Source organism: Petromyzon marinus, chromosome 4 (assembly GCF_048934315.1).
Source record: "Petromyzon marinus isolate PM22_M1 ecotype Great Lakes invasive population chromosome 4, UKy_Petmar_22M1.pri1.0, whole genome shotgun sequence".
Taxonomy (NCBI): domain Eukaryota; kingdom Metazoa; phylum Chordata; class Hyperoartia; order Petromyzontiformes; family Petromyzontidae; genus Petromyzon; species Petromyzon marinus.
The window spans coordinates 12,848,872-12,863,781 of NC_133670.1; the positions used below are offsets into that span (position 1 = coordinate 12,848,872).

Consider the following 14,910-nt stretch of genomic DNA (forward strand, 5'->3'; position numbering starts at 1 on the left):
ATGGCTGTGGTTTCGGATTGTTCTGGTTATTCGCATGGACTCGACTGCAGTTGTGCCAAATGTCAGCCATCTAAGCCCATCTGGACCATCATTAGACATGTATATATATATATCAGTCACCCAGACACTCACGATTGTCTGTATTAGATAATACGCGAGAGGCTTGTCTTTGGGCTACAGTACGGCGTGCATTGTCTGGACAGCGAGGGGAGAGAGAGAGGGAGAGAGAGAGGAGTCGTTCACTCTTCTCGCATGAGTCCTTGGATCGTCGTCGTCGTCGTGCCCAGCGCGTGCGGTGTTTTTGCAGCCTCCCCCATTCTCGCCGCACGCCGTTTGCCGTGAAAGCTATCGGGGGTCTCTTATCTTTGTTCTCACGTCACTTATCTCCACGCCGTACAGGATACGGGCACGCATGCTTTGCATTCGGAATAAAAGACTGTGGGGTGTTTTCCTAACGATTTTTTTGAAAACTCCCTTCTGTAAACACATAATCTATAACCCAAACACATTCGCACGGAGATGCGGACGAAAAAAAATGTACCTGCGTTAAGAATGTGCGTGTGTGTACGTGTCGTGCGGGGAGCGGTAGCGTGGGGGTTACGGCGCTGCAAACCCCAGCGACTTGAGTTCGATTCCCGCTCACGGCCAACACCTACGTACGGTGCAAATGAAGTTCTACACATACACACGTGCAACACCTGTGATGATTATCTGATCCGGTCCTGGGCCTCCTCTAGGCCGACTCAACCTGAAATGAGTAGCTGGTGCGGTGTGTAAACATCGCCATTGGGGAGACAAAGGCGGTTGGATGTGGTGCTGGCCACCCACCCCCACTCGCGTGCCGTGTCGGCTTTAATAGGTGCTCGCGAACAGCATTTGCTCCAAGAGTCTGTCAAAGGCTCTATTTGGGGATGTCTTTTGTAAGTATGTGCGTGTGTACGTGCAGTCTGAAAACACTTTGCTAGGGGCGTCATTAACGCGCGCAGCTTTTTTTTTTACTGAAAACATGAAGCATGCATGGGAACGCCTCTGGCAATGTCCCTCCTGCACATCAGGGACGTGTATTTGTGGCACGTGGATGGGGTGGTGACTCACACCTATCTTAGGCAACCCGTTGCGCATGGAGGTCGCTCTCCCAAGCACACAGCCCACGTAGCCCATACAGCCCATGTTGCCCATACAGCCCATATAGCCCATACAGCCCACGTAGCCCATACAGCCCATGTCGCCCATACAGCTCATGTAGCCCATTTAACCCATACAGCTCATGTAGCCCATACAGCTCATGTAGCCCATACAGCCCATGTAGCCCATACAGCCCATGTCGCCCATACAGCTCATGTAGCCCATACAGCCCATGTAGCCCATACAGCTCATGTAGATCATACAACTCATGTAGCTCATACAGCCCATATAGCTCATACAGCTCATGTAGCCCATACAACTCATGTAGCTCATACAGCCCATGTAGCTCATGCAGCTCATGTAGCCCATTTAACCCATACAGCTCATGTAGCCCATTTAACCCATACAACTCATGTAGCCCATACAGCCCATATAGCTCATACAGCTCATGTAGCCCATACAACTCATGTAGCTCATACAGCCCATATAGCCCATACAGCTCATGTAGCCCATTTAACCCATACAGCTCATGTAGCCCATTTAACCCATACAACTCATGTAGCCCATACAGCCCATGTAGCTCATACAGCCTATGTAGCTCATACAGCTCATGTAGCCCATACAGCTCATGTAGCCCATACAGCCCATGTAGCCCATACAGCCCATGTAGCACATACAGCTCATGTAACCCATTTAACCCATACAGCTCATGTAGCTCATACAGCTCATGTAGCTCATACAGCTCATGTAGCCGATGCAACTCATGTAGCCCATACAACTCATGTAGATCATACAGCTCATGTAGCCCATGCAACTCATGTAGCCCATACAACTCATGTAGCCCATACAGCTCATGTAGCCCATACAGCTCATGTAGCCCATACAGCCCATATAGCTCATACAGCTCATGTAGATCATACAATTCATGTAGCCCATACAGCCCATGTAGATCATACAACTCATGTAGCCCATACAGCCCATGTAGCCCATACAGCTCATGTAGCCCATACAACTCATGTAGCCCATACAGCCCATATAGCTCATACAACTCATGTAGCCCATACAGCCCATGTAGCCCATACAGCTCATGTAGCTCATACAACTCATGTAGCCCATACAGCCCATATAGCTCATACAACTCATGTAGCCCATACAGCCCATGTAGCCCATACAACTCATGTAGCCCATACAGCCCATATAGCTCATACAACTCATGTAGCCCATACAACTCATGTAGCCCATACAGCCCATGTAGCCCATACAGCCCATGTAGATCATACAACTCATGTAGCCCATACAGCCCATGTAGCCCATACAACTCATGTAGCCCATACAGCCCATATAGCTCATAAAACTCATGTAGCCCATACAGCCCATGTAGATCATACAACTCATGTAGCCCATACAGCTCATGTAGCCCATACAACTCATGTAGCCCATACAGCTCATGTAGATCATACAACTCATGTAGATCATACAGCCCATGTAGCCCATACAACTCGTGTAGCCCATACAGCCCATGTAGCCCATACAACCCATGTAGCCCATACAGCCCCGGCCCTACTAATCTTACAACGGCCCTTAACTGGGCGCGGTTGAGCCCCGGGGGCGAGGAGTTACGAGTTGCAGATGCAGCAGCGATGCCTTCTCGCCACAAAAATGCACAACAGTGTCCCCATTTGCTTTGCAAGTGTTCCCAGAGGTACGCGCCCGTGTGCGTGCCCGTGTGTGTGCCCGTGTGTGCGTGCCCGTGTGTGTGTGTGCGTACCCGTGTGTGCGTGTGCGTGCCCGTGTGTGCATGCCCGTATGTGTGTGCCCGTGTGTGTGTGTGCGTACCCGTGTGTGCGTGTTCGTGCCCGTGTGTGCATGCCCGTATGTGTGTGTGCCCGTGTGTGTGTGTGCGTACCCGTGTGTGCGCGCGAACTCTGCAGACACTCACCTCTCTCCCCCACCTACACCAGCCCAGATGTCTCCTATAGCGCGTGCGCCACTCGTCACACCGCGCGTGCGCGACATTCAGGTGGTGGTTCTGAAAGAACGCCCGCTCGTTCAGAACACATTCTTGTAAAACATTGTCGTCACACTAGTCTTACAAACAATCAAACTATGCCTCGAGTTTCCTGGCTGGCCGCTGGCTGGGTTCATCTCCAGCCCAACAATATCTCTGTTGTTTGTGGCTATGGGTCCGAGCCACCGAAAGTAGCTGGGTAATTGGCTAATCGGGATTATACGTGGGACAAATACACATTAATTTTACTTGAAACGGCAGAAGAAGAAGAAGAAGAAGTTCGGGAGACAAAATGATAATATTAATAGTAATAACAATAGCAACACCGAATACATGGAATTAATACAGAAGCCTGACATGGTTCATTTAATATCGGGATTCTTTTTTTTACGTGTGCTATTCTGAATGTGATTGTTTTGCCAGAATATTATTTAAATCTTACAGAATTAATGGAAAACACCTCAGAATAAATATTATCTCGACATATTCCAGTAAGACCCCAATTTACGTCTCCTAATTTGACGGCGTTTCGCAAAAAGTCGTCGCTTTATTAACACCACGACCTGCTTTGCGTCGCCCCAACCCGCACTCAACGTCGCTGACAGCATCGTCCGTCCTTTCTCGTATCCGTCGCTTCGGCCTTCGCCTCCGCCTGCCCTGCGAATATCTTTGATCCACGTCGTTTCGACATTCGTATCAGTGAATTACGTATGTGAAGGCGGATGACTTGTGGTGCTCCGAGTGTAGGAACATGAACACGGCAGCCACCTCTTCTTGCCATTGCAGAGTGACAACAAAGGGATCTCGACTCGTGTTGATCGTGGTAGGGAGTGTTTGACCGTACCTCACCACGCTGGTCACTGTGGATTGGTGAAAACAGCAGAGGCCAGGACTGTTTCGGACATTGCTCGCCGCCGATGTTCGTCGTAGCTGGGAATCGAACTCTGGCTGTTGTTTTCCTGCACCGCCGGTTAGCAAGGTTGGCTACACGTCATTCGAAAAAAGTGCAACATACATACGTTTCACACACAAACAATCCGCACTTTAATAATAACATGCATACGTATTTATTCACGCACAGAAGTTTTGTCTAATCGGCTTGACATAGAATAGATACAATCTATAAAACGGCGATTCGATCATGTTTAAATATGGATGCTACATGCTTATGTTTCAATTACGTTATAAGCTTGGGGACACACTGGAGCCAAAATGGATTTCAGATGCCGGGGGAGGGCGCTGGCCCAGCTGTGTGGACACCTCGTAGGGGAAATGCTTAAATCCACTTTGAATAAACGTTATAATCCTCCTACTCTAGCCAGGGCAGTCTCAACGAGTCTCAAGAAACGTCTTCATGAGAATCCTGCTTTGGGTTGTTTGGCAAGTAACTTTGAGGGGCATTTTTTTGTTACGTGGGAGGAACCCCTGGGGCTCCCGGAGAAAACCCAACACGCGTATGGGGGGATAACAACGAATGTGTGGCTCAGACGCGTTCACGGGCCCACTCGTTTTACTGCCTTCCCCTAGCCACTTCGTAACCCCAGTGGGTTTGGGAGTTTCACAGATCTCTGCGCGATCCTCCGACCGTTACCTCCAAAGCGCCAGATTGCTGGCAGGCGCCGCTGCACCCTGGGTTAATTTATCGAGGGCCTCGCTTGTTCGTATATAAAAAAACGTATCGGGCCCTGCGGCGACGGTGAGAATAAAAGGGTTCAGAGCTTTAATCATAACGACGCGTGGCGCAAACCACCGCTCTCACTACGCCAGCCTATAAATCTGGGGTCTTTGTAATCCACGAACATAACCATTCACAGCCCTTTGTCATTACAACTTCTGGATGAAGGCCTCCTTGCATATCGTAGATCGTGGAGCTCGTTTAGAACACGACTTGATGAACACGCTGTTGCAGTGCGGATTGATGACTGGGGGAGGGGGGGTCCCAGGATTGGTTCAGATATCACTCGCCACTGATGTTAGCCGTGGTAGGGAATCAAATTCTGGTTGCTGTGTATTTGCACTCAATCCAAAGTAATGTACGGTATTTTTTTCTGCCGCGATGCTCCTGCTATGAGCAACCACGTTGAATCTCCTCTACGTTTAACAAGATAATTATCTCCACATCTGTTGTTTAACGGCAGTTGGACCCATTGATTGGAGAATGTGAAGATGCTTTAAACCGTGCCCCCTCGTGCCCTCATTTTAAAATGTCTCACTGAAACGCGTTTCACTCCATGTTTAATCGAATCATACTTCACGGTTGTTTCAGAATTCCTCTTTTATATCGTATGCTGTGGGTTTTTTTTTTTACGTTTTACATTCCGTGCTGCTTTCATGACCCAGCTTTCCCTTGTAAACGAAACTGTTTAAGTGTGACTGGAATTTTTTGAGATGCCCCTTTTCCGACCGCGACATAAAGTCCATCAATGCCCAGAAGCTAACCATACCGCACAACCGCCACTTCCCCCCCTCCTCCTCCTCCTCTTCTCCCTGCCGCTCCCGCAGGTCGTCCTGGAGCACAAGAGGCGCAAGTGCAAGTGCCACGGCACCTCCGGGAGCTGCCAGCTCAAGACATGCTGGCAAGTGAGCCCCGACTTCCGCACGGTGGGCGACACGCTGCGCGACCGCTTTCACCTCGCCGCGTTCCTGGCCCCGCACAACCGGCACGGCGTGCCGGCGCTGGCTCTGGTGTCCGGCGGAGGCCACCACCACCACCACCACCAGGGCTCCTCCTCGGCCCAGGTCACCGGCCGCCGCTACCGGCCCCCCGACGATGGGGAGCTGCTGTACTTTGAGCGCTCGCCCACGTTCTGCGAACGCGGCGCGGGCAGCGAGTGGCCCGGCACCCAGGGCAGGGTGTGCAACCGGACGAGCTCGGGCGCGGACGGCTGCGAGAGCATGTGCTGCGGGCGCGGCCACAACCAGATCAGCGAGAGCCGCATGGAGCGCTGCAACTGCAAGTTCCACTGGTGCTGCTACGTGGTGTGCGAGGAGTGCCACAGCAGCGCGTGGGTCAACGTGTGCAAGTGACGCGGCGGCGGCGGCGGCGGCGGCGGCGATGCCCCTGACCGGCCGTGAGGACGGACTCCGCTTGCCAGTCGCTGTCGTTGTTGTCGTTGTCCCCGTCGCGAGCAGCGATGGTGGGGAAGCGCCGATGGATGAAGCCAGAGAGGGCTTCGTGAAGGACTGGCGCCTAAAGACTCGTGGTGTGTGTGTGTTTAGTGGTGTGCACGTGCGTGTTCGTATGTACGTATGTGCATGCGTGTATAGCATTTAACCTGTGGTCAGAAGATCACACGTTGAAATCCCAGCCATTGTCTCCCCAGAATCAATAATCCGAACACCAGTTAAATATCAGTCAACAATGGTTCTCCTATATAGAGACTAACCCCCGCCATAGCAATGTGTTATTTCCACCGCCGATGGTGATGGCAAGAGAGAGAGGACACACAAAGATAAAGATTCCCTGTATAGCCTTTAACAGACTGTTGGGCAAGAACTGGTAGCGAGCACCTTTCACGGCCGGCACGGCACGCGAGGGGGTGCGTGGGCAGCACCACGCCTGGCCGCCTTTGTCTCCCTAGTGCCGATGTTTACACGCTGCAGCAGGTACTCACGTGAGGCTGCGTCGACCTAGAGAAGACCCAGGACCGTTTCAAATAATCTTCACTGTTATTGGCCACGAGCGGGAATTGAACTCCGGTTGCTGTGTTTGTAGACCGCTGTGCTCCCACCCCCCACAAGAGAGAGGACGACACACACACACACACCACTGCGCAATGATCAACTGAATGTGCCGCGTGTCGACGATGAGCAACTTTCACAGCCCGCGCGGTCCCGTTGCGCCGCCGCACGTCAGCGCAAGAATACGCGCGCCGTGAATGTGCCGGTGAATAATCTCGCCATCTGTTGTATTTTTAGTTTGCTGTTCTCAATTTTTACAATTGCGTCTCCCCAACCCCTCCACACGTCCTCGCGGTTGAGCTGCAGAGAAGAGAACGCGGCCGGCACTCGAGAACGTCTCAGACGAGTCCCCGTGGAGCCATCTATCGTGGCTTTCTTCTTCTTCTTCTTGTTGTTGTTTAAAAAAAAAAAGACTCATCATTAAGAAAGCAAAAACAAAATCGAAATAGGTGGGGGAGTGGGCGCATTTCCCACGCCAACAAAAGGCCCCACGATCCATATCTCGCATGTGAATGCGCTGGCCCTGCGTGAGATAAGGCCCTATGCGAACGACCACCCAACCCGCTTGGAGGAGAGGGATGCTCGAAGAAGGAGGATGACGCATCGGGGCATGCGGGACTCGGATGCGTCTGTCTGCGCTCGATTCACCCATGCACGCACGGGAACCCCCCCCCCCCCCCCGTGCGCGCTTTTACACGGGAACCACCACTGTGCTGTCAAGGTGAGCGAGCGCGTGCCGCACACGTGTGGTTTCCTTTTTTTCTTCTTTCTTTCTTTCTATAACGGTGATATGAACACGATGTACATAGAGAATAAAGTTACTGTATCGTGTTGATAGGGGCGGCGCGGTGAATTATTTCACGGCACGTGGCTCCGCGCGCCCGGGCTGCGACGGGCGCGCTGTTAGCGCCGTGGTGAGCGACGGGAGCCTCGTGTGCTGCGGCGAGGTGAGAGTTCGCGAAACCCTCAGCTGCTGAGAACTCCCCCTGACTCCACCGCCCATCCACTTGTCGCTGGACGTTAACCTCACACTGAACCCCTCCCCCCCTACCCTCCACACTTGCATCGACACAAATGGTCATGATCAGCAATGACAAATCCACTGCTGGATGAATTCCTCCCCAAGTCACCCCCCCCCCCCCACCCCCAATTATCATGATCCAGTGATGTAACAATCCACATGGCACCTGCACGCGAGTTGATTTCAGCACTCCGTCTCCATGGTGGAGGTGCTGCTGGGGTGCCTTCCCCTCCTGTGGCTGCCACGATGTCGTTAGTGTCAGCTAGAGGAGCCCTTCGAGCGATGTGTTCTGCACAAGTCGACTTTGCTTTTCTTAACAAGTCAATGTGTAATCCGTAGCCCGAGTACGTTCTCAAGGCAACGTGCTCCTCTTTCTGCTTATACATTTAATTGCACACGTTTCAGCTTTTCTTCCGCTATTCTGATCCACACGTCATAGAGGGTAATGTGCGCTGATTGGTTTGCACGGACACAAATATTAGTGTTAGTACATTTTTATTTAGAGTACTTGATCTCAATTAACTTGATCGTTAAGGACATTTATAAATAGATGTTGATTGAATGCAATTGATTGGAGCTAAAAAAAATTCTATCGATGCCTCGGGCTTTGTGGGTCACTCCGAGGTGTGTGTGTGTGAACCCAATTGCTTGTTTGGTAGTCTCCTGCCCCGAGTAGAGGACTGTCCACCCCTCATGGTGGCAGGAGCCAGAGCCGGTCCACCGGACCTCATGAATACCACAGAGATCCAGGCGGTATCGGTCCAGCTCCCGACAGAGGAGTGGCAGCCTCTCCTCCGCAGTGAGCATTCGAACATTCCACGTGGCCACACGTAGTGTTTTTTTGTTGTTTCTGGAGGAGCCCCGAGGGTAAAGATTCATACTCCTGGCTCCGCCAAATGGGGTTTGGCCAGGAGACGTCATAGACGCCTGTCTCCCCAGGGCCTCCGGAATAAGCTTATTTATTACATTTTGTGGTCGTGGTTTAGTGGTAATTAATTGAAGGTGGAGGGGTTACCAGCCCCTCGCACCCGTCCAGAGCCCCAATTTGGCAGCTGTGGTGGTTACAAACGCCATGAGGGGAAAGGCCAGTCGGAATTTGCCCACGACAGCGTTGCCCGTCCGGCACCACGAGGAGGTAGGGGGTTGTTTTGCTCTCTCACCCAGGAAAGCAACGTGGGACAACGTGGGGATGACCCTGCCGAGGCTGCGGTGCCTCAAATATTGGAGGAAGAAGTTACCCCCTGTGAATGGCTGGCTGAGGTGCCATCTGTTGAAGAAGTACTGAAGGCGATCTAGAGTCTGAGACCAGGAAAGGCACCAGGCAGAGATAATCTCCCAAGCGAAATGCTGAGGGAGGGTGGCGTTTGCGCACAGAATGCCCTACATGACATCATAACAACAGTCTGGAGCACTGGACGGGTTCTGCAGGATTGGAAAGATTCCCTGTACACCTTGGGGTGCGACAGGGATGTTATCTGGCTCCCACATTATTTAACATCTATTTTGACCACGTAGTTCGTGAAGCCTTTAATAGCTGTACCGGAGGAATCTCCATCTGGTACAGATACAATGGGAGGCTATCGATGCCCGGGTGCGGTCAAGGGATGGCTCCCTATTGCTTAACCATGTTATGTACTGTATGCCGATGATCTGGTAATTGCTGCTCACTCAGAGGAGGAGTTGGAGGCGCTGCTGCTGAATCTGGAGCTTGCCACCAAGAGGTGGGGCCTTACCATCAGCCCCACCAAAACTAACCACCTGCCTGGGTATTTTGTACCATCAAACACTCCACCCCCACAACTCCCAATTGGTGATAGGGCAGTTGTGGAGAGAGTGGAGAGTTTCCCATACCTGGGCAGTGTGCTCATGACCGCCTCCGGTTTAACAGCAGATGTCTCACTCCGAATCAGTCAAGTGGCATTATCTTTTCATCGGTTGCGTAACGTTGTGTGGAAGCTACCTTCCGCACGAAGATTCAGGTCTTCCCGGCCACGGTCATTCCCTCCCTTCTCTACGCTTGCAAAACGTGGACCCCCCTAATGGAACATCTTCGCCGGTTAGAAACATTTAGGCTGGCCTGCCTACGGTCCATCCTGAGTTTAACCAGGCTGGATTGTGTGAGCTCACAAATCCTTGAAAGATCTAAACAAAGGCCCATCGGTGAGCTCCTACGGCAGGCAAGGCTGCGTTGGGCCATGTAACCCGCATGCCCAGCCACCGGCATGCCTAAATAGCTTTTGTTCGGCCGGATCGAGGGGGCTAAACGGGCGCGGCACGGGCTAGAGAAGAGATGGAGTGATGTGTTACAGGAGGATGTGGAGCTGAGTGGACTTGCCGATGACTGGTACCAGCGGTGTCAAGATCGGCCTCTGTGGAGGAGGCTCGTGAAGGATGCTACTGGGCAGTTGGAGGCAATCGCCCTCCAACCACAACGGAAGACGGAGGAGCGACGCTCACAACAACGAGCGGAGCGCTGGGTAGCTAAAGCACAGCAAGTTGGCACAGTAGGCGGCACAGCTGGTGCATCAGCCAGTCGTCTCAGTCAGTCGACCTGTGGCATCTGGGTCTGCCCCGTAATCTCCTGCCAGCGGGCGTTCGACACTTCACGTGGCCTCAACGTGCACATAGCCTGGCACAAGCGTCGTGGTGACGTCACCGCCACTTAGTAGCGGATGGTGGTTGTTGTTGTTGAACCCTCTTGCAGAGAAACGAGGTGTTGCCTCGAGGTAGAAGGCAGTACATCAAGTAGGATCCTAAATTTGCTGTAAGTGTTAACACCTTGCACTTTTTAGTGGGTTCTCTCTCGACATCTCCATGCTTGCGATATCTGGCCAGTAACTGGATAAATTTTCCAAACAAGGCTCTATTGTTGCGTTCAAAAGACTCCCTGGCTCATTCCTGGATATGTAAATGACTACTAAAAATACATATCTTGAGTAAGTGGTGACCTCGTTGAGAAATGTTAGTTTGTTGGTCATCATTGCCATCACCCTGCCCTTCAACCTCTCTCAGCTTGCTTTGTCAAATGTCAGTAAAATAACTTACACATCCACACGTTAACAGTAAAATAACACACACACACACACACAAGTTAACGGGGGATGTGGTGGCGCGCGTGGTTACCGTCAGCGGCGGCTGATATTTGAACCGGTCCTGGGGGCCACTATTCACCATGGAGAAGTTCGATCACGCAACTCTCCGTGACAGAAAGGCGTGGGGATGCCTCGATCCATGCAGCGGATTGACAACGGTCGTTGTTTGCGCCGCAAAAAAAACATCGTGTTACAATATCTAAACGTGAGATCGTACCGCGTGGTGCTTTGATGAGAGCGTGACCCTCGCAGACTTCCGGAATCGCATTCAAAAGTTTGCAAAGTTCCAAGTCTCAGCCAGGTGTCGACTCGGTCGAAGAACGAGTACCACATCGGTGGCAAGTGACCGATGATATTTCCGATGAACGGACCGAACCTCGCCCACGGGCGTGTGGAATTTCCACCGCCCTGCTGCTGCTGCTGCTGCTCGTTTGAAGCGGCGAGGAGTCAGGCCGCGTGCCCTCTCCTTGACTCTCCACAGCTGCTCCACGTGGTTCGCGTCACCCCCTTCCCCCCCAGCGCAGCTGGAGGCGCAAACGGAGCTCGCGAAGTGCCACGGGCCCTCTCGAGTTGACGTCGCTGGGTTTATCGAGGTTCCCAGGTTTCCTGCTGCACTCGATTGTCTTCGCGTGACCTCGAGAGAGAGAGAGATGGGGGGGGGGGGGGGAGTTTACAAAGAGAAATGGATCTAACGCCGTGTGGGAGTTACACGCAATAGAAATCGCCGAATGTTTATGTACACACACACACGCTTCCCCTTATGTAGGCGAGTATTTAAAACAATGACGAAAATAGATGTTTCCCTTCAAGCGCACAATGCTGTGTGGGCCTTATAGTAAATGCTCACACTGCTTTTTGCACAGTTGGCATGCGCTGCCTTGTGTAAAGCACCAACATCATCATCATAATCGTCGTAAGCTGTGATCTAGCCACTGCTGCTGGATGAAGGTATCCCCGTGTCGTCATCCCTGATTGTCCTGCTACAGGCCATCTCACGCCTGCGTATGAGCTGACACTTGCAATTGAATACTGTCAGGCGGTAGGCAACGGGCAGTGATAGCCAACGGCCAGCTGTAGGCAAGAGCTATAGGGATAGTCATCATGCCACAGCCAGTGGTCGTCGTGGAGGTCTCCCCAAGCTGTCATCGTCTCTTGAGGGTGTCGCGAAGCACCAATCCGCTTGGCGCCTGCGCACGTGCGAGATTCATTTGACACGCGCACGGATCGTCCGCGCACCGTGAAATTGAACCAAATACGGGCGAACTTGGGGGGGCTCTCCCCGGCGCCAACACAGATGTCGACTGGAGCCGACATCGGCGAGGACTCTTCTCGCCCTTGCGACTCTCGGTCGTTGTGAAGGCCGCGTGTGGCAGCGGCGGTCTGCGCTTGTGAAACGCAACGACGACGTTGCGAAGCTCTGGGGGGGTGGGTGGGGGGCGTCCATCGGAACGTGAAGCCGCGCACAGCACGGTCCGTGCCACGTGCGACCGGCCGCTACTCACGGTGTTGACGCATCTGGTTCATGGTCATTGGCGGCTACTGCCGAACCCCGTACAGCTCTTGCCGACACCTTGGCTGTTTGCTACCACGTGATTGCCGTCTATTACAGGTTGTTGTCAACCACTTTACTGTTGCCTACACCTGGCCGGTGCCTACACCTGGCTATTATCTACACCTGGCTATTATCTACACCTGGCTATTATCTACACCTGGCCGGTGCCTACACCTGGCCGGTGCCTACACCTGGCTATTATCTACACCTGGCTATTATCTACACCTGGCCGGTGCCTACACCTGGCCGGTGCCTACACCTGGCTATTATCTACACCTGGCTATTATCTACACCTGGCTATTATCTACACCTGGCTATTATCTACACCTGGCCGGTGCCTACACCTGGCTATTATCTACACCTGGCTATTATCTACACCTGGCCGGTGCCTACACCTGGCCGGTGCCTTCACCTGGCTATTATCTACACCTGGCTATTATCTACACCTGGCTATTATCTACACCTGGCCGGTGCCTTCACCTGGCTATTATCTACACCTGGCTATTATCTACACCTGGCTATTATCTACACCTGGCTATTATCTACACCTGGCCGGTGCCTACCTCTGCTGTTGCCTACCTCACAACCTCTTGCATGCACCTGGTGGTCGCCTATCGCACCTGGCTATTTCCTGTCGCTTCCCTCTGGCTGTTGACGAACCTTAAGCTGTGCGCACGGCCGTGCTGGCCGGCGCGCGTCTGCATGTGATTATTATTATTATTGCCGTGCCGTGCGCCCCGAGTGTAATTAACGAAGAGGCGAGCGGCTTACATCGCATCTGGAAGCGCGCACGTTAATGTGCCCAGGCCCCCCTCCCAGCGCTAGAATAGCAGCGGCTTTGATTTAAACTCAAGGTGGTGGGGGAGGGGACTTGCGGTTTTGGTACTGAACCACGTTGAGAAAGTTTAAGATCTGGGTTTTCAGATCTTGTTCTATATATAAAAAAAGTGTTCGTTCACCGCAGTCGACCTTTGCAGGAGTGGTATTGAAATGATTAAAAAAAATCTCCCAGAAGTTGTGTGTCACCAGCGGCAACATGTGGCGGCGTTCTCGCCGTGCGAGGAGCTCTGCACGCGCGCGATAAAGGAATGAGGCCCTAGGAGCTCGACGCTCGAAGGCCGCGAGGAGGAGATGGAGTTACGGAGCGGGGCGGGATTCGTGCGCGGTGGAAGAGGGCCCAAGGGGCCACGTGTCCCCCATGCCTGCCCTCAGACGTCCCACTCGGCAATCTCGACACTGGTCCAGCTGCACTGCAAACGGCTTTGTGCTGCTTCTGTAGAGCAGGCATGCATTTCACAATGGCAATCATGAATCGGCGGTTCATGAAAAAGCAAGGAGCCAAGATGGCGTTCGATCGGTGCCGTGATTGCCCGCTTTCACAATTGGTTCAGAAACGCGGACGTGAACAAATCAACATGGAAGACAACTGAAAAGTGCACAAAATAGCGTGGAAAGAGAGAGAAAGGGAATTACACTGAGAGACAGAACAGATGGTTAGAGGGGATTATATAACATACTCAGGTTATTGACACCATTATTGTGTTTTTGTGTGTGTGTGTGCAAGTGGGTTTGGGCAGGACACGCAGCCAGGATGGGATAATGAACGATGGTCGAGGATGAAACGGAGGAGCCATCCAAAGAATCGAGGCACGTCCGCCGAGGCGATGGAGCTATGATATCAGCTCGTGCGCACGTTCTATGTGGATTATTACATCGCAGAATCACGAGGGAGTCGAAGGATTTGGATAGCGCAACACACGCAAAAAGGGGATAACCGACATCCGCACAGACACGTTCGCGAACACGCGAAATGTACCGCCATCTGCTGGACGATTTACATGCCGGATGATTTTGTGAGTTTCACACGTCTGCGCGACCCACCAACCCCTGCCTCCCAAGCGACGGATAACAGACGTGCATCACCCACACCCGGCTCATTCATTAAAATATAGATCCGTCGTGAGTGACTTGACGCGTGAATTGCGTAGCAATGTTGTGGAAGCGTTAGACAGCTGACATTTGTATATATTCTACGCACAATCGAGTCTGCGCAACTATTGTAAATATATATTTTTTAGAACTCCGAATGAATAGTCTCAAAAAAGATTCCTAATAAAGTTTGCTCTGCTGCCGATAGGTTTCCCCCTTTTACGGGGGGCACGGTGACCCTAAAGTGTCGCGTCGCTTCACGCGTGTTGCTCAAAACGAACGGTCGCCGTCGGTGAACCGAGTAATTTGCCTCGAGCGGAGTCCGACGCTGAAGTCGATATAAAGCGGACAGATCCCCGCTGCAGGTGACTTTCAAAATGCTCTCGTGTCCATGGAGCATTCATGACGGGCATGCGTGTTCACGCAGGGCGTGGACCAGTGGCGCAGTGGTTAGCACACCGCACTCTGAACTCGACCACATGAGTTCGACGCGCGACCCAGG

The 14,910-nt window shown here is 52.5% G+C and overlaps 1 protein-coding gene across 1 annotated transcript in view; it reads left to right on the top strand.

Annotated features, from left to right (window-relative positions):
- Positions 1-7,649, top strand: part of WNT10A (Wnt family member 10A) — a 47,428-nt gene extending 39,779 nt beyond the window's left edge. The window contains exon 4 of the mRNA XM_032946172.2: positions 5,636-7,649. Within this exon, the coding sequence (XP_032802063.1) occupies positions 5,636-6,160 (525 nt within the window). The 3' untranslated portion in view covers positions 6,161-7,649. The remainder of the gene's footprint in view (positions 1-5,635) is intronic.
- The last annotated feature ends 7,261 nt before the right edge of the window (positions 7,650-14,910 follow it).